At 42.0% G+C, this 26928-nt stretch overlaps 1 protein-coding gene across 1 annotated transcript; it reads right to left on the bottom strand.

Moving 5' to 3' along the window:
* Positions 1–3122: 3122 nt before the first annotated feature.
* rnf144aa (ring finger protein 144aa) lies at positions 3123–26508 on the bottom strand. The gene is made up of 9 exons (XM_030786963.1): positions 26428–26508; positions 25818–26093; positions 14102–14255; positions 12563–12667; positions 11632–11692; positions 9697–9907; positions 7763–7910; positions 7248–7337; positions 3123–3254 (listed from the first exon to the last, which is right to left on the bottom strand). Exons 3-9 carry the CDS (start codon positions 14234–14236, stop codon positions 3123–3125), a joined length of 882 nt encoding a protein of 293 aa, XP_030642823.1. The 5' UTR covers positions 14237–14255; positions 25818–26093; positions 26428–26508.
* Positions 26509–26928: the final 420 nt, after the last annotated feature.

Below are 26928 nucleotides of genomic sequence, written 5' to 3' on the forward strand. Positions count from 1 at the left end.
ATATTAAATGATGCATTTGGTGACAGTTTACACATATGACACGCAACTCACATCACCATTTGTAACTTTTAATGTCACAGTGTTGGGTGGCACACTCGACAAATGTAGATACTTTTCTTTGCAAATGGGAAAATATAATTGTGTATTTGAGCAAGACGTCCACATGCCAGTTTACAAGGTTACCACTGTACAAGTAAGATTGAGTTGAAATATACAGAAATTACAAACATAATGACATATGTCTAACTCATTATTACCGTTTCAAAAACAAACATTTCACTGAGAAAGGCCATCTAAAAAGGTAAAAGGCAAAAATTAGTTTCAGGATTGACAGTGTGGCATCACTAAACTCATTAGAAATGACATGGCAATATGTGGTCGTCAAGCATTTGTGCAAGTCGTTTTGGACAAGGCAAGGCTGGAGGGCAAACATCCAGTACACACACCGAGACAAACAGAAACAAAAACCACCATAAGAGGCATGCACTTAAAGAAGACTTCTGGAATTTAGAGTACAACACAAAACAAAGCTTGCTTATAATGAATAAAAACAGAAAGTGATTTGGGGAAAGTTTGAATCCTTATGTTTCTCAACTATGTGCAATAGATTAATAAACTGGTGAACATTTGAAACTAAATCTTCAAACTAAATTTAAAGGCCAAAACTTGTGACAAACTGTCAAAGACATAGTTTGGTAACATAATTCATAGTGCCAAGATTTCCTATGGAGCAAACTCTTAGGACTGTAGCATTAAATTGTCATTAAATAAAAAAAAACAACAAAAAAACAACAACAAAAGATATATGCAAGGTAACAAAAAACACATACTTTTACACGTGAACAATAAAACAATGGTATGCCTACGATTACTGTAATATATAAGTGTGTGTGTGTGTGTGTGTGTGTGAATCACTTGTGTGTTTAACTTAATGCTCAGAAAAGGAGGATTTAAACTGTCATACAAGTAATGTAAATGGGCATTTTATCAAAGCATTTTTCTTCAGTATCATCTTAGAAATCTTGGCACGATTGTCACACATAGGTTTACATGAACTTTAAATGCAACTTGACATACAGAGTGTTGAAATACTTGAGAGAGACAAAAAAAGAGGCTTAATTTAAGAGGATTAAAACGCCTGAGGTGAAACAAAAAGCTAGGTTAGAGGCTACAAGTGAAGGTACTCCATATGTAAGCCTGAAGCCCCGTGTGTCACAGCTGATGGCTTCTCACGGATGGAGGTATGACTGGTCAAATAGACCTAGTGGAGTAGTACCTAGCAGGCCAAACTCTCGCCCTTAAAATCACTGCTACATGCTATGATGAGACAAGAATAAACACTGAATGTGTTGAGTTTCAAAAAGCTTAAAGAAAAAAGGTCTTGAAATGAGACTCAGTTGTGTATTGTGTCAAAAAAATAATATGGCACATTTTCAAAAAACAAACAAAACCCCCCAAAAAACAACAAAACAAAACAAAAAAAACAAAAACCAAACAACAACAAGAACAACAATAAAAAACAAACATATGAACATATATACAACATATTTATAATTATGACTCTATAGTGTGAAAACAAATGCTGATTCTGGATTATGACGTTCAGAGAACCACAAATCAGGCTACCTATTTCCAAAAGATATTGACATTGGACAGACGGCATACCCTGATGTTCTTAATGTGGCCCTCCTGATTTTGACCACTCTGCGTTTTATGATATGATGGCACAAAAGCTTTTGATACAACACTCTGTCTTGTTTTTTTGTTTTTTTTTTAACACACAGTAAGACTGCACAAGCCACACATTTTCAACATTGGGTGTATTTTGAATTGTACAAACTTGCATAGATATAGTGCTAATATTAAATACGTTCGTGCTGAACAGTCGTGAAATTAGTCGGAGGTTCAGATCTCTGCCAGACGTGCAGTTTCTGGGTTTTCTTTTGGTGGAAATTTCCTGTCTCAGTTTCCTATGTTAAAATGCTACTCTATCACCATATGCAAGTTTGCAACTGTTTGACGCAGAATATACAGGATTATTAGAGAGCACGATATTTTGGATATACATGGAAACAAAAATCTAGTCTCTCATCACAAAGATATAGTGACAAATACGTCTGCATCAAGACAATGCCTCATGGTGCACAACAGAATTTGCAAAGAATTTTCTAGAACGCCATTTGAATAAATTTGTTTTTGTTCTTCTGTGGGAACTTAAGTGACAAAAATCTGAAACTGCTTTTAAAATGAAGTCCAGAGCTTACCTGGCTAAGCACTGCAACAGATAAGGACTGCTGCTGATGCAAGATGAAGTTATATCATAAAGCTACGAACATTCTCCTTTAATTGGTTCTAAAGGGTTGGCGGGTGGGGATGACATTTGGCTATTTAATACACACAAAGGATTCAGTGGTTTGGATTCAAATTAATGCTTTCCAGAGAAAGCCCTGTGCAATTCAATTCAAGGGAGAGAGACAGAGAGAGAGAGAGAGAGAGAGAGACTGAACTTCCGACACATTAAAGAGATAGAGAAACCATGCTGTACATTAGAGCTAATCAAACATCTCTGTTCACGTCCCAGATCAGAAAGTGTCAAAGAAGCCCATTATCTGTGCAACAAGTGAGCACAAAGAATGAGTCTGTGTGTGACTCAAGTGCTCTTGTCCACACACAGAGCTACATACAAAGTGTGATAACCCTGGCTTGAAAAGAGCCCAGAGCTGATGACAACAAAAGAGTCTTTCGAAGAGCGGCTCCCAATGCAAAATGTCCACTTAAAAAAAAAAAAAAAAAAGAAAGAAAAAGAAAAGAAAAGCAACATCCTCTGGAATCCCTCTGATTACAGGGAGAGGTTGCCTCTATTTCCACTGCCAGCTCTCAATAGACAACTAGAAACCACGCCTCCACACAAAACAAACAGCAGGGTAAGCCAATCAGAGCTCCCTGCCCGTATGCCTGCTCCTCCCCTGAGAGAACGCATGGCGAGATGGAGCTGAGTACGGCTGAAAACGCGCTGACTCGTCACCGATGAAGAGCTCAAAGCCAGAGAGAGGAAAAAGAAAACGATGAGGAGAGAGTGGCCTGGGTGGCCGGTGTGAAGTGACGCTCTTCTCAGGGGTCCGTTAGGTGGGCAGCGGATCATCGTCCCCTTTACTGCACTTACACTTACAGCACAGGATGAAGGGGGTGGCCAGCAATACAAAAGGAGATGCTACCAGTAGGAGTAGGCCAAAACCGGCAAATATCCCCACCACCTGGAAAGGAGGAGGAAGAGAGTGAGAGGGTGTGTGTGAGAGAGAGAGAGAGAGAGAGAGTCAGTGTTTGTTTGCTTTTTACACAGATATGTCAAGCCTCTGTACTAACTACATTTTTTCTGTGTATATTCCTGTCCCACAAGAACCTTAGTGTTCATATTATGTTTGTCTGTGTTTGCCAAGGTATGTCATATGAATATATTTTGTATTCAACTATTGTTCACTACAACAACAACAACTCAACGACAATATAAAACGTACATTTTGATATATAGTTGCTCAAACAATGACTAACGATGTGCCATCCGTAAGGGTGAACGGAAAAGAGAGGGAAGCATACCCATATTAAGATAAGGTTATAAGTTTATATTGGTGTTGTACAAGTGGTTAGTACATGCTCCTCCACAAGGTGGCAGCACACACTTTAAAGATTTTTCACAGGTTAAGAATTTAAAGAATGCAGTCAGTGCTATGTGGAGACTTGGCCAGCTGTGAGAGTTAAAGGGAGCTTTAGCATTAAAAAGTTATTTAAAAGGTAAGGATATTCATATGGTAAGTGTCTAACTTGTTCAGGAATGTGAATTGGACTAATCCAGCTTTTCAAGAGAGGGAATGGTAAAACCTCTACTTCATAACCACTCCTGACATAGCAAGGATGGGACACAAGATTAAGTGTGGTTGGGTATGAGAACAAAGGTGACCTTGTTCTCTCCCTCTCTCTTGCTCCCTCCTCTCTCTCTCAGCTGGCTCCTCTGAAAACTCGAAAAAAAAAAAAAAAAGTGGAATGAGATATGAGGGTAGAGAGGGAGAGTGGGAAGAACATTCTGGAATTGAAGGCCGTCTGGGGCTCAGTGCCAGGACCTTTCTTAAGTCAGGTAGGAGAGGTCTAAACATTCCTTAGTTTAAGTGTTCGTAAGAGGAGGTCTCGTGTTCCGTCGGCCCGACTGAAGCTTAAGTATCGGCAGCGTGCAGAGGGCGGCCAAGCCTCCGTGCTCCATCGCTCCTCCAGTGAGTCACTCTCCACCCACTGAGCAACAGATGTCTGTGTGTCCATACACCACGCTCTAGCCCAAACACCACCGACAGAGAGGCAAGAAAACTGATTTTGCTCTTGCTTAAAAATATTCACACCCAAATGTGGAAGCGTATGTGTTAGAGCATCTGACGTAAAAAATAATGGCGTGTAAAGAGCAGAGGGAGAGAACATAAATACAGGCTGTACTAGGATGGGAAACAATAGCGACTGAGAGCAGGTGTAAGACTAGTGAAGAAGGGTTGGGTAAGAGAGACTGAGAGTAGGTGTAGGACTAGTGAAGAAGGGTTGGGTAAGACAGACTGAGAGCAGGTGCAGGACTAGTGAAGAAGGGTTGGGTAAGAGAGACTGAGAGTAGGTGTTGGACTAGTGAAGAAGGGTTGGGTAAGAGAGACTGAGAGCAGGTGTAGGACTAGTGAAGAAGGGTTGGGTAAGAGAGACTGAGAGTAGGTGTAGGACTAGTGAAGAAGGGTTGGGTAAGACAGACTGAGAATAGGTGTAGGACTAGTGAAGAAGGGTTGGGTAAGAGAGACTGAGAGTAGGTGTAGGACTAGTGAAGAAGGGTTGGGTAAGAGAGACTGAGAGTAGGTGTAGGACTAGTGAAGAAGGGTTGGGTAAGACAGACTGAGAGCAGGTGCAGGACTAGTGAAGAAGGGTTGGGTAAGAGAGACTGAGAGTAGGTGTAGGACTAGTGAAGAAGGGTTGGGTAAGAGAGACTGAGAGCAGGTGTAGGACTAGTGAAGAAGGGTTGGGTAAGAGAGACTGAGAGTAGGTGTAGGACTAGTGAAGAAGGGTTGGGTAAGACAGACTGAGAATAGGTGTAGGACTAGTGAAGAAGGGTTGGGTAAGAGAGACTGAGAGTAGGTGTAGGACTAGTGAAGAAGGGTTGGGTAAGACAGACTGAGAATAGGTGTAGGACTAGTGAAGAAGGGTTGGGTAAGAGAGACTGAGAGCAGGTGTAGGACTAGTGAAGAAGGGTTGGGTAAGAGAGACTGACAGTAGGTGTAGGACTAGTGAAGAAGGGTTGGGTAAGAGAGACTGAGAGCAGGTGTAGGACTAGTGAAGAAGGGTTGGGTAAGAGAGACTGAGAGTAGGTGCAGGGCTAGTGAAGAAGGGTTGGGTAAGAGAGACTGAGAGTAGGTGTAGGACTAGTGAAGAAGGGTTGACTGAGAGTAGGTGCAGGACTAGTGAAGAAGGGTTGGGTAAGAGAGACTGAGAGTAGGTGTAGGGCTAGTGAAGAAGGGTTGGGTAAGAGAGACTGAGAATAGGTGTAGGACTAGTGAAGAAGGGTTGGGTAAGAGAGACTGAGAGTAGGTGTAGGACTAGTGAAGAAGGGTTGGGTAAGAGAGACTGAGAGCAGGTGTAGGACTAGTGAAGAAGGGTTGGGTAAGAGAGACTGAGAGCAGGTGCAGGGCTAGTGAAGAAGGGTTGGGTAAGAGAGACTGAGAGCAGGTGCAGGGCTAGTGAAGAAGGGTTGGGTAAGAGAGACTGAGAGCAGGTGCAGGGCTAGTGAAGAAGGGTTGGGTAAGAGAGACTGAGAGTAGGTGTAGGACTAGTGAAGAAGGGTTGGGTAAGAGAGACTGAGAGCAGGTGCAGGGCTAGTGAAGAAGGGTTGGGTAAGAGAGACTGAGAGTAGGTGTAGGACTAGTGAAGAAGGGTTGGGTAAGACAGACTGAGAGCAGGTGCAGGGCTAGTGAAGAAGGGTTGGGTAAGAGAGACTGAGAGTAGGTGTAGGACTAGTGAAGAAGGGTTGGGTAAGAGAGACTGAGAGCAGGTGCAGGGCTAGTGAAGAAGGGTTGGGTAAGAGAGACTGAGAGTAGGTGTAGGACTAGTGAAGAAGGGTTGGGTAAGAGAGACTGAGAGCAGGTGCAGGGCGAGTGAAGAAGGGTTGGGTAAGAGAGACTGAGAGTAGGTGTAGGACTAGTGAAGAAGGGTTGGGTAAGAGAGACTGAGAGCAGGTGCAGGGCGAGTGAAGAAGGGTTGGGTAAGAGAGACTGAGAATAGGTGCAGGGCTAGTGAAGAAGGGTTGGGTAAGAGAGACTGAGAGCAGGTGCAGGGCGAGTGAAGAAGGGTTGGGTAAGAGAGACTGAGAGCAGGTGCAGGGCGAGTGAAGAAGGGTTGGGTAAGAGAGACTGAGAGCAGGTGCAGGGCGAGTGAAGAAGGGTTGGGTAAGAGAGACTGAGAGCAGGTGCAGGGCGAGTGAAGAAGGGTTGGGTAAGAGAGACTGAGAGTAGGTGTAGGACTAGTGAAGAAGGGTTGGGTAAGAGAGACTGAGAGCAGGTGCAGGGCTAGTGAAGAAGGGTTGGGTAAGAGAGACTGAGAGTAGGTGTAGGACTAGTGAAGAAGGGTTGGGTAAGAGAGACTGAGAGCAGGTGCAGGGCGAGTGAAGAAGGGTTGGGTAAGAGAGACTGAGAGTAGGTGTAGGACTAGTGAAGAAGGGTTGGGTAAGAGAGACTGAGAGCAGGTGCAGGGCGAGTGAAGAAGGGTTGGGTAAGAGAGACTGAGAATAGGTGCAGGGCTAGTGAAGAAGGGTTGGGTAAGAGAGACTGAGAGCAGGTGCAGGGCGAGTGAAGAAGGGTTGGGTAAGAGAGACTGAGAGCAGGTGCAGGGCGAGTGAAGAAGGGTTGGGTAAGAGAGACTGAGAGCAGGTGCAGGGCGAGTGAAGAAGGGTTGGGTAAGAGAGACTGAGAGCAGGTGCAGGGCGAGTGAAGAAGGGTTGGGTAAGAGAGACTGGTGAATGTGTGCTCCAGTTCTACAGTCACATGACCCCCATATTTAATACTGTCTGTTCTGCGTGGCTCCGCTCTCCTCCTGGCCCAGTGAGGACGAGTGAAGGATGCACGTGAGGGAGCATGTGTGCAGACACGCGCTGCAGATAAGAAGAGGAGAGAGGGAGGAAGGGAGATGGGGAGGGAGCGGGGAGGACAAAGACAGAAACATGCTGTGACGTTGGAGCCCACCTGCGTTCGGTGCCAGATCACAGAGGCTCTGGAGTGGCCGAGCTTGTTCCGACAAGGCCCTTTGTCATAATGGATCAGGAGGAAGTCGTCCTGTCAAACACACGACGTTACCGGAGCAGAGTTATTAGCCCTGTGGGTGTTCGGGACAGGCAATACAACACAAAGCAATACAGCAAAAGGCCACTGCTGTGCGCAGAGGATAGAATGACTGATTTAACACAATGCTTTAATGACACGCTACTACAGCAAAATAGTGAGGCTACAATGCACTTTATAATGACAGCTAAATAGCCACGACTACTACCTGCAACACCTAAATTGTAACGTCCAAATGGTGGAAATGAGCAAACCTACAAAAGTACCTGAATGTGTGTTTACTTATCGGCTTAATTAAAGTATACCATGTGTTTAAAAGGAATGAGAGGGCAACAAAAACAGATGAAAAATATAAATGGTAATATGTCTAAAACAATGAGAGACAATAAAAGGCAGCTCCAATGTGTAAGAGCACTTACGTCCAGAGACTCGAGGCAGTACCAGCAGAAGGCATGCTTACAGTTCTTACACATCATCTGGGCACAGCCCTCGTCTCGCTCAATGTAAACTTTACATTTGGGACAGCGTTTGATTGGAGCATCATCCTCATCACTCTTGAAGAGAGAGCTGTGTGAGAGAACACATTTTTCATACAGATTCAATCTGTTACATCTTTATTCAGAACACAGAGCTGATGAACATGGCCGAACAGCTCTAGTTTGAAGGTCTCCCGTCTGTGAATCATAAACAACAGGCTGAGCTGATCTCTCATGTCAGTCAAGACGTGCCTCTGAATTAGAGGAACTCAAACTTCTCTTTACAGCTTGCCCTCTTCTTTCAAGACCACCAGTTTTCACTTCAGCGCCTGCCTGTCGGACGGAGGCCATGTACTCTGCTAGGCTGTGGGACAGGGGACAATGTTGCTGTGAAAATGAAAGGCAGGCCTATGGGGAGCGGTTGACAGCTACAATACCATTTCTCAGGCTCCTGATCTAAAGTGAGACAAGCATAGTGTATCAATGACGCCCCACACTTCTCTACAGCAGACAGTTCTCCTAGAAAGACATTTGAGATCTACCTCGGCCACTGAGTCAATAGACTTATTCAGATTATTGAATTATACACGTATGATCATAAGGTGGGGTTCAGTGTGGTAGGTGGGGAAAGCAGCGCCTAAGTACGAGGGATAGTTCTAGAATACGGCGGACAAACAGTAAAAGCCTGCTGTGACACTGGCAACCCTCTGATCCCTTCTGCAGATTATGGGCTCTGTGCTAAAGAGAAAACACACAGAGGGATCTCATGACAGATGACTCAAGGTTAAGAAAAGAAAGGAAAAGTACTTGGCCAGCACCAGTCTAAACTTTGAAGCGAAGAAGTAGTTAGAAGGTAGAGCAGCGTTTTCAAATTCTGCTCCTGGAGACCCACAATCCTGCACATTTGACATTTCTCCTCACTCTAACACACCTGATTCAATTCATTAGCCAATTACATTGGCCATGATCAGCTGAAGCAGGTGTATTAGCACTGACAGTGATCCAAAATGTGCAGACCAATTCTACAGCCTTCATCACACACTGGTACCATCGGTGTCATGTTCTTGCATCAGCTTTACGTGGAGTTTGGACTATTGGTTTCCCCCTTTTTGACTTGTGTGAGAGTGCAAACCCTCACACTACCCTAAGGCCACACACACATATCGTGGGGAGAACACTTCATCCACGCGAATCAGACATGCACAAAATTCATTTTGACATGAGGTTATGCGTGCAACCATGTCTTTATGATCCCTAAGGGAGAAGCTGGTCTTCAAAAGCAGCCAGCCTTTATGAACGTATTTGTTGAGTATACCATGTCCTTAGCAGAGAGGTGAAAACCAACCAAGGTCCCTGCTTGATCTGCATGGATCTAGCGCTCTAAATTTTTGATGACACGGAGGAGTAAAGAGTGGAAAATCCATAAGAGGGCTCAGTGAAGAGGGTAGAAAGATGATATCACATGAAAAATAAAAGGAAGAAATAAATGTGTAGAAAGACAGGCGGCACAAAAAGAAAGGATCAAAACAATTAAGCAAATAAAGGAGAGTAGCAGGAACAGAAGAATATAAAACAGTGTGTGTTAGATAAGAACAACGAGGGAAAATGAAATATGTAAAGACAAGTGTGTGTGGGGGGCGGGGGGGTGCAACAGAGTGATCAAAAACACAGTGAGAATAAAACAGTGTGTGTTAGATAAGAACAATGAGGGAAAATGAAATGTGTAAAGACAAGTGTGTGTGTGGGGGGGGGGCATCATGACGAGGATGAATAGAAAGAAAAAAAAAGAAAAAAGAAAAGAAAAGCACAATGCGGCAGAGGACAAGTAGAGGGTGAAGACTAACGTAAAAAAAAAAAAAACCAGGGGGCAGAAATACCTGCTCTCTCCAGGCAAGAAAGAGGTGAGGGGTGCATTCTCCTGGCAGTCTTGGCCAGGGTGCCAGTTGGCCTTGCATGCTGAGCAAAACTCCAAAGTACATGTGCCACACTGGACCAGCTGAGGCAGTGGCGTGTCAGTCTCTTTCAGTTGGCACACTGCTTGGCATGATGAGGACGGGCACCAGGTCCGGCAAGGGTCCAGCAGCACCTCTGTGGTACAGAAAAACACAGGGTACGGAGGCTAATTCATGCTGGCAGCGTACCATGGTAACACACTAAGCACAGGTGACAGAGGTCAAAGTTGCTTTTTCCTGATTTATTCTTGGTTACACAAATGCTTAGGGAGTAAATTCATTTTATCTTTATGAAATAACATCTGAACCTTCATTTGGATAAAAAAAAAGTCTGCTGCTAAATTCTAAAAAAACAAAACAAAACAAAACAAAAACAAACCCCCCCCCCCCCCCCCCAAAAAAAAAAACTGAGTACCCAGAAATAACTGAATTTCCAGAGAATCCCATCGATCTGTCTATGATTTAGGGATATAGCCTAGACAAACTGCAATGGCTGTTTACCAAAGTCTCCATGGTAATGTAAAAAACAGCTTTCAACAATACAATAAAATGTCCATATTAGATGCAACAGTTCTAAAAGACTTCAGTGTTTAGCTGTGCCAGGATAGAATGGCTAAAGCTGAAAGCTCTCATCAAAACAGCTCTTGACTATTGATTCTGGCCTTTCTTACAAGTGCTATTTACGTCGAGTCAAAATGGCAATCTTTCTGTCCTGAACACACACACACACACACACACACACACACACACCCATGCGCACATGCACATGTGCACGCATGTGCATGCACACGTGCATGTCCACGCACACACATAGTCTTGATAGTTCTAAAGAGTTACAGGCATCATTGTGCCTGGCTGATGTGGGACACTGATCAGCAGAATGACTGCCTCCACAGTGGAACCACTGCTCTTAGTGCTATCATACACACAGAGATAATGCGAGTCCCAGCTCCTCTCTCACGCGTAGGTGCAAGGCCCTGCACCGCATACACCACAGAGACCGGCTTCAGCCTTGGGCAGTTCACAGTGGAGAATGACTGCCACAGGAAAAAAAAAAAAAAAAAAAAAAAACTTCTCTTCTCACAGAAACAAGTCACACACATGGGGATCTCTCACTATTATATTATGCCAGACATGAAGAGAGATGTCAGCCTGGGGAGATTTAACACAAAGCCATTTTCAGAGACCCCCTGACGATTAGACAAGATGAAAAGAGAAGTCTTTGAGCCTATAAACTGACAAAAACTATTCTTTGACATTTTGATGAAGACTATAAATGCTGTAAATGCTTTTCTTGTTCGGTTAACAATACTAACTTATCCTCAAAAAGGTATTTAAAAACTTGCGCAACTGACTTTGATATTGGCTTATGTCATATCAAAGCCTGGGAAGGCAAGCTTAACTGACAGATCACTAGGAACACTTCAGCACTTATTCTGATGCAGAAAGAAAATAAACAAACATATGCAAAATAAATAACTCGCAGCAGACAGTGTTTTTGACCTGATCCATTACGATTCTGCTTATATATATACACACACACACACACACACACACACATATGTGTGTGTGTGTGTGTGTGTGTATTCTAAAAAAAAAAAAAAAAAAATTCTGACAGCATTCAAAGGTTGCTGGACTCCTGAAGGTTTGTGACATTGATATATGGTACCAGATGGCTGACTGTCCAGGGCTGAGAGGTCCAGGGTCCAGGCTGCTCAGGCAAAATGGATTCATTTCAGAAAACGTGACCTCAGCAGGACACTGGCGTTCCACGGCAGAGAGAGTACCAGGTAAAGTGCTGTGTTTTCAGCGCACACCACTGGACAAAGTAGCTTTAACTGATAATGTTTTCTCACTCACCCCTCTCAAACTGCAGCTTCCTGTACCTCTGCATCATATCTGTGGCAACCATGCACTCAATCTGAAAGAGACAGAGAGAGAGAGAGAGAGAGAGAGAGAGAGAGAGAGAGAGAGAGAGAGAAGATGAAGATCGTGAGGTCTGAAGCTGTGATGGAAACATTAACATGTTGGAGCATGGAAAAGGCCAATTAAGAGATAAAAGTCAGTCTCAGTCTTGTGTGGGTGTCATTTCTTTGGGGGACAAGCTGGGTCTTCTTCTTAACTAATGACTGATTCAGAGAATGAGGCTGTAGTCAGTGTCTTACTCAAAGCCAGTCCATTATCAAACACATGCCCTCAGCACTCAGGCACTGTGCACTCACAATGACCTCACTGAGTGGATTCAGGCAAACAAGAGCATCCACTGAATTTAAATATGATGACAGGTGAAACAGGGAAAGGCCAGAATTAGAGCTCTGCCCAGTGAGACACAGATCTACTCTCATTTACTGCACATGACCAACATGTTCTAACAACCTCCTGCTGTTTCCAAAGATCCTGCCATTATTGTTACTGTTATTATTGTTATTATTATTATATCCTTATCTGGCATTAAGGACATTCACTTATACTCACCCACTTCCCTTATGTCCTGTGCCGATGTTTATCTTAACGGTTTTTCAGCAGACTGTTATTATCTGCAGTTTTGTTTGACTATTGTAAAGCAAACACTGAAATCCCATAAAGGGAAGAGGAGGCATGTGACTCAGGAAAACTTGTGACAATGAAGCGATACTTGTAGCAAAAACATACTACTAATTCTGAGGCTTACAAACATAATATGATGAAAAGCCGCTTGACTTGCTGTCTGATCCTTTGACAAACCATTAATAATCCCCCGCAAAACCTTAAGCAAACATTTCTTGTATTTGTTAGAACATGCTTATATTACCTCGTTTTCCTGTAGGTGTCCGCGTTTCGGACAGGCAGAATCTGGACAGCTAATAGCAGTCTCAAGGCCCTCTTTGATCAGGAGCTCTACATACTGCTTCAGGCACTATAAACAAACCAATAATGATGTGATGCAAGAATATCTTTCTGTTGAGTATTTCTTTTAAAGACAAATACGTTGAAAACATGTGATTTAACACAAAATGCCCAGCTGTCTTTAGCACAAAATGTCCTGCATGTTGTGTAACATGGTGGTCTTTGGCACCGAACACTTAAAGAAGAAATTAAACTGAGCCCAGAAGACATTTAAAATGCATCTGCTAATGCTCCAATGTTCATCTGTATGCCAGGAGGAAAAACATTCCCAAGACATATAGTTCTCACAGCTTGGAATACCACGTTACTCCATTTCCTGAAGCCAGTGACCTGGGTTAATGATGCTCACAATACCCTCAACCTCTGCTTAAGCTTCAGTACGTTCTGGTGGAGTTTGAAAAAAATGACTTCTTTTTAAACAGACTTTCATTTTACAGTTTACATGGAACAATGTCCTTTATGATTTATCAATTAATTATAGTTAAATAGACAAATCTGGTTTAATCTCTAGTGTCCCCTCAAAACAAACAAACCAACCAAAAATACTGGTGTGAGCTAAAAACTAAAATATCATATAATGCTAATGAAGAGAAGAATAGTATGTTGGTGCCAAGTATGGGAGACAGCTAGACATCCGGAACTAGGCGAGGATGGTAACCACAAACATGTCTCCTTTAAGAGATAAAATGGTAACTAGTCTCTAGTGAATGAGATCTCACAGACTGCAAACGTAAGTGTCAGAGGGAGAGAAAGAAGGGAAAAGAGAGTGAGAGAGAGAGAGAGGGGAGAGAGAGAGAGGGAGGGAGGGAGGGAGGGAGGGGGAGAGAGACAGCATGAGGCGTGAGAGAGTGAGCATGAGAGAGAGGGGGGTGAACCAGGAGGGGCTGAATAGGAGCTGCTTCCAGTGTTTATTCCTGGACACTGATTCACTGCCTGGCTGTGCTGGCATAACAAACAGTTCACTTGGCCTGTGTAAAGCCCTCGCTGTTGCAGTCAACACACTCCTTATAGTTTCAAACCTACCACGCAATCCACATTTACATAAGCACAACTCACATCTACACTGATATCCTTTACAGACGATCCTCTCTTTTGGCCCTTAGGAAAAGCTATTTTAAAATGCAGAACAACAGAGCTGCTAGGCAAGAGGACAGGATGCCAAAAAATGTGAAACTCTTTGCAGGGATGCCGGGAATCCACTGCCTGGCGGGGAAAACATAACATGAACTAAACAAAACCCAAACAAGAAACAAAACCAAAACAAACATGATTGTCGCCTCTTCCCGCTACAGTTGCACAAGATCCCTACGTGTGCCTTGACCAGACCAGAGTGCCACTAATAATATTGAGAGATGTTACGCTCGGTGAACAACTGCATTGGAGTCCTAGTGAGAGTGACAGAACTTTTTGAAGACAGAGTTGTTAGCTAAATGACTGTCCTCACCAGTGTACAGAAGACACATTGGCACTGCGTAATGGTGGTCATCTGCTCCAGGGGAAATTCTCCAAGGCACAGCTTGCAGGAGACCAGTGGGTCCAAAGCCAAGTCCCAGGTGGGTCTGTACCTGGCGGTGGTCATCGTGCTGGCTGCCGCAGAGCTGGAACAAACAGAACCACAACGTTAAGCTACATATAATAGCTATTTTTAAAGGGTCCCTTACATAAAACAGGGCGTTTCGGATATCACCAATCTAGAGAGCCAATGTATGTCATACTTCTGTTAAGTGAACACCCTGTACAGATTACACAACAAAACAGTGTTGACACTGAGAAGTGAATGAAACCGGACATGGGCTCCATCATTTGTACAGTAGAGGGCTATTCGGTAAAACTACAAAGAGTCTGAGGTATTGAGCAACAGTTTCAATATACAATCAGGTACATAGGTTAAATGCCATTGAACAGAGTCACCCAGCAATAGATCAAAGGGTGCTCTGCTTGAGACCCCACCCTTGCCATGTCATTCCTCTCTCCATAAAATGCATAAACCGATAACTACCATCTGAACATAGCTCCTTACAGCACCCAGCTTACACTGCTGTTCCTGCTTGGGAAGGCAGAGGAACCACGCTAATTCAGTAGTAGGGGGTTATTTTTGGCTGTCTCTACTCTGATGTTGTTCAATGCCTTTCCTTTTTCATCAGCCTGAGAGGAATATAGACTAGCTATGTCTAATGTGTTTCCAGGAAGGGGATGAGAAATCAACATCAACAACATCTCCTGTGGCTGCTAGGCAACAAGGGAGCTAAGTAGGGTTGGGGGGTGGGGTGGGGAAGGGGGGGGGGGGGGCTGTAGACAAGAGCTTGTACTGCTGCTGAAAGGAGACATAACAGACATTCTTCTGACAGGAGTGCGAAGAGACAATGTCTTGTCTCACACTGTCATTTTTACAAGCTTCTAAACTACGATCTGACCTCTGTGGAAAGTCAAACGAAGTCGAAATGCGTTCCCCAAACTGATGCAACAATGTAAAGAATACATAGGCTACACAAATAAAAGTCTAGGATATAATTCAGTCAGAGGTTGTAAAATAACTTGGAAGCCCTCGTCTTTTAGCGACCTAGGGCTTTCATTAGGCCAGCTGTAGGAAGCCAGCCAAAAGCTCTGAAAGCCACTTTAACCCAATCAGACAGCAACAGCATCGGCCATAGAAAACCAGCAAGCCTGGAGAGATGCATACAAATACAGCTATATCAGCTCTGTCTGCAGACATACGCATTTATGAGAATCAGTTGTACAACTTCTGCTGAGACAGTGGAAAACCTACTATTAAAAATCGAAAAGATGCGATTCTCTCTCTTGCATTCCAGGAACTGCAACCAAAAATCAGAGGTACTTTGTGGCAACTCCAGAAACCTGCCTCTTGGTGAACACGCAAGAGAAAACAAGCGAGAGAGGATACTACTGAATGCCTCTCGTGTCTTGACAAGCTCCACAGCCTTGGGTTAAGTTGATGTAATGTGCACTTGACTAACCTCAACCAGGCTTGGTATGGACAAGCAGTGAGAGCTCATTCTGTATGTAGAGTACCTTAAAATAATCTCTCTCACTCTCTCTGTTTTTTTCCTCATTCATTTCTCTTTCTCAACCCCTGTTTAGACTCAAATACCATCTGAGGACTATGAGAACTGTGTTCAGTGGAGCCTGGTTCACAACACTTTGAGTGAATTCAAATATTTGAACAAAAAAACTGTAAGTCATCTGGACAGACCTGAATGTGTAGCTCAGCTTTCAGTTGGAAAACTGGTGTTTGAATAACTAACAAAAGTTGAAGTAAGGGAAAATGTTAACAACCACATTTTCAATCACCCCAAAAAAAGGAGTGCAATTATGAAATCATCTTCTAAGTTAAAATTAGGTCCAAAATAGGTCATTTTCAGGTTTCACAATAAACGGTGCAACACTGTGCAACATGTTCAAAATGGCATTATTTAGCCGTATAAGATCAATTACTGTTCTGCAAAACATTAACAAAAGAAAAAGGTACAAGTTTTCACATTGAGCATAAGTATATTGTCCTCTGAATATCTAAGACATCTGACCTATCAATAAAGCATTTCAATGATTTTTGTCATTTCAATTTATACATACAACATCATTAGGTTCAAACTCAGTCTAATAGAACTGGCAAACTATTACCAATTTCAAATTGAAAAGAAACTAGGCCTAATGTCCAAACGAATCTTAAAAGCCACTACTGAAAAAGTCCAGTTTTCCATAGCAGTCCCAGTTGGTCTTGACGTCAAGAATCGTCAGCCAGTTTGGAAAGTAGAGCAGATGAGTTGACATTTCTCAACGTCAGTGAACTCTGAACTTCCTTTATATTATTCACCTTGAATCAAAGCAAGTAGGTCAGTCTTACTCATGCAAACTAAGTAAGCCGTGAGACAGACACGAAGACTTTAATAAGCTCTGTGAACTCAGCATTTTAACCATGCAATGTTCATCTAAACAGCTATCTGATGAAGTTTGTCTCATATGGATCACTCAACGGACAGGGATTGACAGTATCTCTGATCTTTCTCAAATCTTTGTTTTTCTCTTTTCATAATGTCACATCAAAGCCACATTTTGTAATCTACCTATATCAAATTAAGTTGCACTTAAGATCATCTGCCTGCAACCTGCTATGAAGCTGCTTCCATGAGCAAGCATTTGCGCTGTGTTTTCCCACAGACTGAAAAGTTTTTATATAGCCTAACACCAGTTAAACAGATAATCTGCTTTTTCAGAGAGATCTTGCCAGTGGTAAATTCCATCTTTGACAACAGAAAATCATGATTGAGAGGGGGAAATATTCCATTAATGTCCTCACCTCCAGCCTGTATGTAGCCTATGTCCAGAAGGACAAATTAGGAGATGTTTTGTTTAACTGGTGATCAGTCTTGCCCCAATTCAATGATTTTATCATCCTCTGGAGGTTTGCCAGCATCTCCATCAATATATTTAGCCTGCTTGTTTCTATTTCTACATTGCTTGGCTCAACCTCCACTCTAATGCGGCCTGTGCCCTCAGCACCTCCCGCAAGAATTAGTCAACGTATTTTAATTTCAAATATTTACATATCCATTTCAGTTTATTTCCTAAGGAAGGATTATACTGAGATCAGCATCCCGGTGGACTGAGAGCTTCTTTGGAACGGCTGACCTTCCAAACCTCATGACTGCTCATGGGACACATGTGATACATTTTTGCTTGTGAAAAGAATGGATATAAACATTTCACGAAAAAAAAAAGAAAAGAGACACACCCCATCTTCTGCATTTATTCACACACAATTTTTCATCCAAATGAAGTACAAAAGCCCTTTCTGTTCACACACTGCTGTCTATCGAAAATAGAGCAACATTTTTGTGAAAATAGAGTAACATTAAACTTTTTGGCTGGGGGAAAAAAACACTCAGACTTTAAAAGGGAATAGAGCAATGTTCCCCAGAAGCTGACCTTTAACATTTGATTTTGGCCAAGTATGTCATGTTCAGGTCTCAGGACCTTTTCAGTAGATTCACATTTTTCACCCAACTTCAATACATGATTTCGAAAGAGCGGGCCAGCTCAGTGTGAGTCTTGTCCATCAGTGTGTGTTTCTGTGGCAGGCATGTGTGTGTGTGTGTGTGTGTGTGTGTGTTGCTGCTGTAGGGCTGCTCTCTGACTGCAGGATTGTGTTCTCACTGTGATGGCAGTCAGCTCCCTGTCACTGTCTCTTTTCAAAGGTCACTCCTGACCTCCTGCTGCAAAATACAAACTCATTAGCCGTTTCGTTGCCATGGAGGTACAGAGCGGAAAACTACAGATCTCCATTTAGGTGTTACGGGAGGTTCCGTTTATAAGAGGAGGGAGAGAGGGAGAGGGAGGGAGAGAGAGAGAGAGAGAGAGAGAGAGAGAGAAAGAGAGAGAGAGAGAGAGAGAGAGAGAAAAGATGGTGGGTCTAAAGCTAAGGGCAGCAGACAGCGGGTGAGTAATAGCCTGGCAAGCAGCACTATAGAGATGAATTCCCCCTTTGGAAACAGGTCTCTCTGTGTACACTGACAAACTAATGCTCTGTAAGCAAATTTCAGCCCTTTCAACTGCCCTTTTCCATCAGGTTGGGTCTTTTCCAAAAGGTGTTACACTTCTTGTGATGATTCAGAAGCAAAACAGATTCTAATTTGTTTATACAGGGTTTCCTGAGAAGGCTGAACCAGTTTGGACTCACATTTACTTGATATTCAAAACCAATACATTCAAATCAGAGATTATTTGAGGATGACAGAGGATAGCGTATGATAAGCTGTGCATATCTGCACTAATGGTGGATGAGAGATAAAACGGAGACGTTTGCTAAAGCAGTGTCTGTAAAACCGTGCTTGTGTGAGGCAATGCTACAATAAGTCAGAGACTCTGCTGATTCCATAGAGCACGGGAAAAAGTTTCACTTGGATGTTTCTCTTCTAAAAAAAAAAAAAAAAAAAACCCTAATATGATTCTCAAGGTAGTTGCTTGTGGAGATCATGTGTGGTAATTGCTTGGGGAAAGTGCATGAAATCTTCCTGGCCTTCTTTGTGTAGGGTGTGGCCAAAACACAAACACAAAAAATAAACAATGTTCAGTGACACTTTATTTTACAGTCTGCTAATTATCAGGTATTATTTAGGAAATGAGATGGCAATAAAATACAGTAACTAGGATAGGAAGTACTAAATAATTTCCTGGTAAGTACATAGAAACCTACTAGGAAACTAGTTGGCAACAACCTTAACCCTAACCATCTAGTTTCCTAGTAGGTTTCCATGTACTTCCTAGATAACAACTTAGTACTTACTATGCATTTCTAATGGGCACTTTCCACATAACTATATTTTGTTGCCATCTGGTTTCCTAGTAGGTTTCTATGTACTTATCAGGAAATTATTTAGTATGTCCTAACCATTTTTTGACACTTTCCTAAGAACTATATTTTTATTACCATCTCATTTCCTGGTTATCAACAGACAAATAAAGCTTTACCCAATATTCTTCATCAAAATTAAGCCCCAGAGAGACCTATGAAGTTACATGACCATCCTATGAGTGCAGTGGGTAAAAGCACCATCTTTTCACTTTTATTCTAATTCACCCACAGTTGTGAGTTTTCTCTTTTTGTTTTCCCAAACCAGCTGACCTAAATTCATACAGCAACGGGATTTTAGAAGCTCTTCACTGCTGATCAGTGTGTGAAGACCTGTAGGTGTTGGGCTAACTAGGAGCAGACAAAAACAAATGGCCTTTGTCTGGGCTGTTGTGGGCCTGCATGGAATGTGTGACAGCATGGCTCATATCTTCAGCACAAGACCTAGACAACTATCCCACTGAGGACACGATTGTAGAGTGTTTATTGTACCATTCAGTCAGGTCAGACAGAACCATGAGATGGTCATGCCGGAAAAACTGGGGCAATGCCAGCCGACAGGCCAGGGCACGCAAAATGCAAGACCACTCCACACTTATTTGCAGTTCAGGACAAAAAGTTTCCTTAAGTTGGTCATTTAAGGTATTAGGGCTGCTGGAATCCCTTGAAAAAGACTGCCTTATAAATCTGAAACCGTGAGACATGTTGGGATGAGAAACATTTTTTCTGTTGCCATGCAGCGCTCAAGCATGGACATGTTTGTGTGAGTGTGTGTGTGTGTGTGTGTGTGTGTGTGTGAACTGACACTCCCTTGATTTGAATTTAGAGAACTGTCTTTCAAAGAACCACACAAAAAACATCGCTTCTTCACCACATCATGTCTCACTCAAATAAGATCTGAAATTGTATAACATAAACGACAGTCCATGTCTCTGCTGTTTTTTTTTGTTTGTTTTTGTTTGCAACAAATACATCCGTGACTCTCTTTTCAGGGCTTGCGTAAAGGTTATAGAAGAAAGGGGTAAAAAAAACATATTAGAAAGGCATTTTTGAGATGGCTCCATTTCTGAAAATGTTCAGGGCCCCAAACTGTAGAAGTGTACCACGTTTCATGCTTTTATGATAAAGTGAACATCATTTTCACATGTCACCTGGACTACATCTGAGGCATTTCAAAAGGCATAGTCATTCTGACTCTAAAACATTATGATACTGAAACATTATCAGACCCCAGACATTCTGACTGTGGTGGAAGCGGACTACCGGTAAGGGAAACGATTCAGTACCACATGCTACTGACCTTTGACAGCTCAAATGTAAGACGTTCTGGATGAGAGTGATAGCTAATTGAACACAAATATAACAAACATAATTAAAAACAAAACAAAATCAAAAAAGAGTCCTCCAGTATTTCTGCGTGCAGTAGAGCTGAAGGGGGAGAGTAGTCGAATGCAAAATGTGTTCCATTTCAGCATGGAACACTCACATTCGAAGAGACATTCCATCCCCAAAAAGCCTCGTGGCATAAAATTTGTGTCTAAAAAATTAAGAGGTTATGACAAGTATGTTACAGACTGTTTATTCCTATTGACATGTGGGGAGAGCAAGAGCCTGAGGTCTACTGTACACACAATCTGTTGGCACTCACGGCTCCACTTTTCAAAATGCTTTAAACCCACACATAATAATTGCTTTTCGAAGAACTGCTAAAACTGAGAGTGAGAATATAATTAAAAATGCGACAAGTGTTCATTTGTTTCATTTTATGAACTATGCTTTCAGAAAAATTATTTTATAAATACTGCGAGGCGGTGTTTAGAAGAATCTACACTTCTGAAATATGCAACTTGCCTCACGGGGAATGCACATTATGGACATCCTCCGTCAATGGTAATGATGCTGACACTGTGCAGTGCTCTTGGAGGGATGTGGTAGTCTGTGTCGCCCCATGATATTCTCTACCTCACTGGGCTGCCCCTGTTTTATCAAAGATCTTCGTGAGCTCTCTCGCACATAACGTGGGCTGGCACATTCCAAAGTGTGATTCCCCTAGAGCCTCAAGCCTCTGTGTCCTTGCGCTGTCTTGGTTCATGAACACACACAGACACAGACACACACATTACCTAAGCTCAACCCTACAAAACACTTTCAAAGGCCAAATGCACACAGTTCAACTTGATAATAGCTTCGGTTAAGACAGCTAATAAGAATCTAATATAGACGTGTGAACTCACTTCAGATAGAATCTCTGGAAATAGTCTCTGTCCACTGAGGATGAATGAGCTACATTCACTTAATGAGGCAAGATCAGGATGATGCTCTGTAGACCTATGGCAGGCGACCAGCTCCATACAAACCTATATTTCCCCAAAATAACCACAATCTGTTTTCTTCCTGCTCAGTCCTGTATCTAGCCGGCAGAGGGACCATCCTTGCTTGGCAAAAAAGCATCACACAACGCTACTTTTTCAGACATGTGCATCCTTGTCAATGATGTAACTTAGCTGAACCACTTATGGGTATTTTGGCAGTTTAACTGCACTTATCGCCTGAGTAATGTCTTTTAAATGATAGCTAGGAGTGCCACAGATTGAGATGCTGATGATTCAATGGGTGTTTAGCAAAAAATGTGAGGTGATGTTTCTCTCATGAGACTAAATATCAACATGTCACCTGTAGCACTGGGCGGTATCAAGGTATTCCGGTATACCGGGATAATTAGAAATCCCGAAGGTGTGATTTTCAATAGCATCAAAAATACAGAGGCTCCTCTTGCTATTAAACAGATATGGAGGTTGTGTATTGAGGTGACGTATTGTAGCAGTCAGCACACGCCGCCAGAGGTCAGAAAAATGGCGACTGCGAGTGGTGGGGATGACGTTAGAGGACTAGCAATATTTAATAGAATTCATGGCGATCTTGCCCGTGTTCTTATGTGTTTACATTCACGCTACTGTTAGTAGATGGGATAACTACGTTTCCTATACAGCCTAGGGGGGGATTACGTTGTGTGACAATGAGGAAGTGGAGTGGTGTTGTTGAAATAAACGAAGGGTGATCTTTTTAACTCTTCAACAAGGAGTAGTCTCCGCGTTTCCCTAGCGCTCAACTTCCACACTGGTGACCCCGTTTACTCTGGGACTACTCTGGAGTTTACAGTGCATGATGCCTAATGCAGTTTCACTCAAATTAGGTCATTTCTGCTCTCTAGGTCTCCTAGCTAATCAATTAAATATGACATGGAATCACGAAAATATTGTCAAATATAACTTTATCATGAGATGACTTCTTCCAATTACAAAAGCAGTTTATTAGCCACATGATTTTATTCAACTGCCAGTCTGCCACCACCACCGGGACATCATCTCCATTCAGCCCACTGATGTGTCGGTATTCACCACGGCAGTGTCAACTGGGTCCTCTAGCAAGTTATGCTGAACCTACGGAAGAAGGGCACTTATTTCCTATCTATTCATTATTGTATGGGCCATAAGTATTTAAACCCAGCAAGACTTGTCTAAGTAGGCACACTGCATATTAGACACACAGCATTGTGGTCATACATGCTACAATGACTTCTGTCACCAGCAGCTAAGCTTTTATGTTTTTATTTTGTTTTTTGGGGGTTTTTTTGTTTTTTACACAGATATCGTCATATATAACCCGGTGAAATGTCAGGAAGGTATGAAGGTAAGAAAAAATACATACCGCCCAAGCCTAGTGACCTGTATAAGATTGGTACTGTTATGACGATGAGTCAAAACTGCATTATTTTGGCACAGGAGACAATGACTTGGTGTGTGTCAATGTACAATGGACATGACATGTTGTCAAACCATCTTTTCTATGCTACCTTTTCTTTCCCCTTAATTATCATACGTGCCTTTTAACCGGTTAGTTGACACACCAGTTATTGCCTGTAATGGTCTAGAGATAGGCCTTAATGTTTTGAGTGCTCCATAATGCATTAACTTGAATATAGGCTAAGACCTAAGGCACACAAGAGCAGACAAGGTAAAAGAATAGAGTAAACAGACCCTTTGATGGGTTTTCCTTCCAGAGCTTTTCTGGCATTTTCTCAACAACATGTTTTCCCTAAAAGGCCAACAGGTTTGTGTTCTCACCAAAAATACAATGAGGTTTATGCTTAAGTGATACTTAACAAGTAAACGTGAGCCTTGCCAGCAGCATATGGAAATGTAGCCAAGCTAACAGATCAGACACTTGTCAACACTTACATCAGCTTTCTTTTTTGACACCAGATAACAACTTGATTACAAGTCTTCCCTTGAGGTACACAGTCTGGGAATACACCTTACACAGCACAATTCAACATATGACTACAGAGTGGGAAAAACAAAAAAGACAAAAAAAAAAAAGAAAGAGAGAAAGAAAAAATACTGATAAATGAACAGGCACGTTTTAGTCTGCCCTGTTCTGTCCAGATTACCTCTGCTTTAAATCCTGCCTTCAAATGCTGACCAATGAAAAGCTGTAGTCTCTCAGGACCCAGCCGGATGAGGAAAGCAAAGAAAATAGACTAGTTTTCCATCCTGTTTCTTTCTTTAACAACAAGCTGCTCAATAAAACTCATTTTGGCAAAGCTGTATAAAGTTTGTCTCAACAGGGTGGGCTGAAAATTCTATGTCTTCATTTAATCAGAGCTACAATAACTTTGATTCTCAATATTTTACTTATTCCTGACTGAAATTACACAAGTGTATATGTTAAAGATGCTTTTCTTTTTACCCTCTACTTTAGACCACAATTTCATCTTTAACATTGGGTGGTTATTGCTGTTTTAATAAAAGGATTATTTTATGCATGAAACCTGTGAAACTCTGGTTTAGAATACTGTATTCTCTATACACATATATACAGACAACATCACTAACTATTCACCTTAATGTAGCAAGCCACAAAACTAAGCCCTCAAGCTAACATTGTAACAGTCATTCAACATCTGACCATTTGTGCCCATGAATTTCTTCAAAATGTAGATGTGTCAAGACCTTAACCCAGCCTGGACCAGCACATTTTATGAGCAGAGTAAGCACTGACATTAATCAAACAAATGTATTAGTCCCCCATTCGAACAATGCATTTTCTGTTTTCATCTGACCCATTAACAAAAGTTTTCCAGATGGGAGAATACAAGCCAAGGCTAATAAAGATTTCTTAACGGATTTACCTGTAACAGCATCTCAGAGGCACTAAGTCAGTACTTAAAGCCCACTGTGTAGACTGTAGCACAGCTGATCATTCTAGAACTGCAGCTACAAGTATTATAATCCACTTGAAAAGTTAGTTAAAATTTAAACGATTGCATTTCAAAAGAGTTTCCTCACGCTGCCACACGAATGTGTATGTCTGACGGATGAGTATCTCAATAAATTATAAAAGAAATGACTTGAAAAAACCTTAGGTTTGAACAACTGTGTTAGGTACAAATGAGTTATTGTAAAGCTCATTAATTCATTATTTCTCTGACGTAATTTTAACTTAAAATGCTGTGGTTGAAAAAGGAGAAGACACTGTGTCCATACAGGCTACCTATAGGTGGCTAACTAAGCTTCATCAAACACCACAATGATACTAGAAATCCTTACCCCAAATGGTTCCTGCTCTATGGTGTCTTTTTCACATTACTCAAAATTGCCTAACAGCAGTGTCACACATTCAGACATACTCAAATAAAACACCAAAGCAGCAATCACTGCCATTCTCTTCCTTCCAACCAAACATAACTCCAAGAAATGACTCACATTTTCAAATTGCAAAATATGTTAGCCTATCTTCCTCATTACCTAATACTGCAGTGTACTGTACTTTATCAGAGGAGATCAAAACACACCCATGTACCCATGTACAGTCAGAGCTTGTCAGTGTGCAATGAGTCACCCTACGAGTTACACAGTGCCTGAGTATTGTGCTAGTGAAGGTTTGTATATGAGGAAGCTCAATGTACAGAGGAAGCTCAATGTACAGAGTAAGACCACTGAAAAGCTTAGCAGGTGGTATTACTCAATTTTAAGTTAGAGACATTCGTAAGTTGCATAGGAGACAGGATTCAGTAAAGCAAATTTGTACTCAAAGAAACTGTACGAGCTGAGGCCTCAGATTACACCTGATTCCACACTGAATGCAACCCTTATAAATTACGGCGTAAAGCGTGAAGCAAGAAGAAATCATACACACGCATACTCTGTACACAGCATACTTACCCACTCTTCTCCAACTCATAAGTAATGACAACATTAGGCTAGTTTCTGCCCTATCATTGTATGCAGAGGCGAGTCTGGTGTCATCCCCTGTTGTACTCAGTCATGATTTGATAAAAAAAAAAAGTAAAGAATCCATAATAATTTGTTCCAGTAAAATGTAAATTCAAACACAATTGAAATGTATCTAATCCTAGAGCCGTTGAAGGAAGAAGCAAAATACACTGAAAACACGAGAAAGGTCCAAGAAGTCGGAGGCCCGCAAGAATTCTCAAAAGAAACAACCTTTATAGACAGAATTTCAAATAACGCGGAAAAGGGGGAATACGGCTGCTGGACAAGACAGAAAGGACCGAAATTACATAAACGACGGATGATGTAATTAACGATGGTTGTTTATAATTTGTTTCCTAAATATAAATTTATTTTCAGTTTTGGGTTACTGTGTCCGTTTGTCTACAGACTGCATCTTAATATCAGACAAGCGTGTCATCCACTGCTGTTGAACCTAGAGGTCGGGTCATACGTTTTGCAATTGATCAACCGAACATGGTAGAAATGTTTTAACTTACCTGGCTTTGTAATCGTCCTTGATTTACCTTACGCTTTCAATATGACGTCTGGCTAAATGGCCGTGGAATCTTCAGTTCCCCTCACTCTTTAACTCCACCTGAACTGGACCACTGCCAGTCGCAGCCTGCTAGCTACCGTTAAGTAGCTAGCTTGCTAACTAACTGTTTAAGTGCCATAGAGGTTAAATCCAGCAAACAGTTTGGCGCAAGGTGAAGACTGACATCCTGTTTCGATGAGTCCAGGTTCTATGGAGACCATCTGAACACACAGATCACCTGTGAAACAATGAAGACAGCCTGCTTTCAGGTGCAAGTAAAGACAACTACTCAAATTTAAGACTTTCAGTAAATCATGTATCTACCTGAAACATAGCGAAATTTATTAGACAACAGATAGCATAACGCAAGATAAAACGCAGGCAGGCTGTCTGTGTTGGATACTCCTTTTTATCCAGTGCAGTTATCTAGTGTTTTTAAATGGAAGCTGGCTAATGTTACGTGCAATGCCTGTCTTCCAAGAGGTCATCCCTCTGCGAATCTCATGACTCTTTCGTTTTAATTCAGTTAAGAACGTAACTGCGAAATTTTCATATTAACAACTGATGTATACCTTACGACGCCATGTACTTCTGCCAAGGAGAATCAGCTTTTCCGTCAGACATGAAGAGAAGACGCCATTTGTCTGTTTTCGAGCTGTGTGCTTTAGACTGAATGTATTTCTAAGGACGTCAAAATGGACACGAGCGCCGCCTGTTGGTTAATACTTGACAGAAAAGGGCTTGAAGTATATCTTCCACTATAAATGGGATTACATACAGTGAGTGAAGGCACTTGAGTTGATTTGTGGCATTGCAGTCATTGAGTGGCAGTCATTATGTAACTCTAACATGTGATCAGCATTCTTTTGATGTGGAGATATGCACAAAGAATTGTAAAACGTAAGGTTTCCCTGAAAACGAAACTAATAGGTTTATCAAGATGTTATAACAATTTCCTTTCATTTTAACAACCTAAATCCTCAAGGTTTCAATGGCATGTTCAGGTTAGTTGAATCTCAGCCAACAACCATGAAGAAAATTGGAAACAATCCACATGCAACAAGCAAACTGTG

This window comes from Chanos chanos, chromosome 10 (genome assembly GCF_902362185.1).
Source record: "Chanos chanos chromosome 10, fChaCha1.1, whole genome shotgun sequence".
Lineage (NCBI taxonomy): Eukaryota > Metazoa > Chordata > Actinopteri > Gonorynchiformes > Chanidae > Chanos > Chanos chanos.

What these genes read in the sequence shown, in the direction of transcription:
- rnf144aa (XM_030786963.1), bottom strand. Translation starts at nt 14,236, where the DNA reads ATGACCACCGCCAGGTACAGACCCACCTGGGACTTGGCTTTGGACCCA. An exon ending in AATGTGTCTTCTGTACACTG is followed by an intron (nt 12,668 to 14,101) that starts GTGAGGACAGTC and finishes GTTTGTTTATAG; the next exon opens with TGCCTGAAGCAGTATGTAGA. An exon ending in TTCTTGCCTGGAGAGAGCAG is followed by an intron (nt 7,911 to 9,696) that starts GTATTTCTGCCC and finishes TCTCTCACACAG; the next exon opens with CTCTCTCTTCAAGAGTGATG.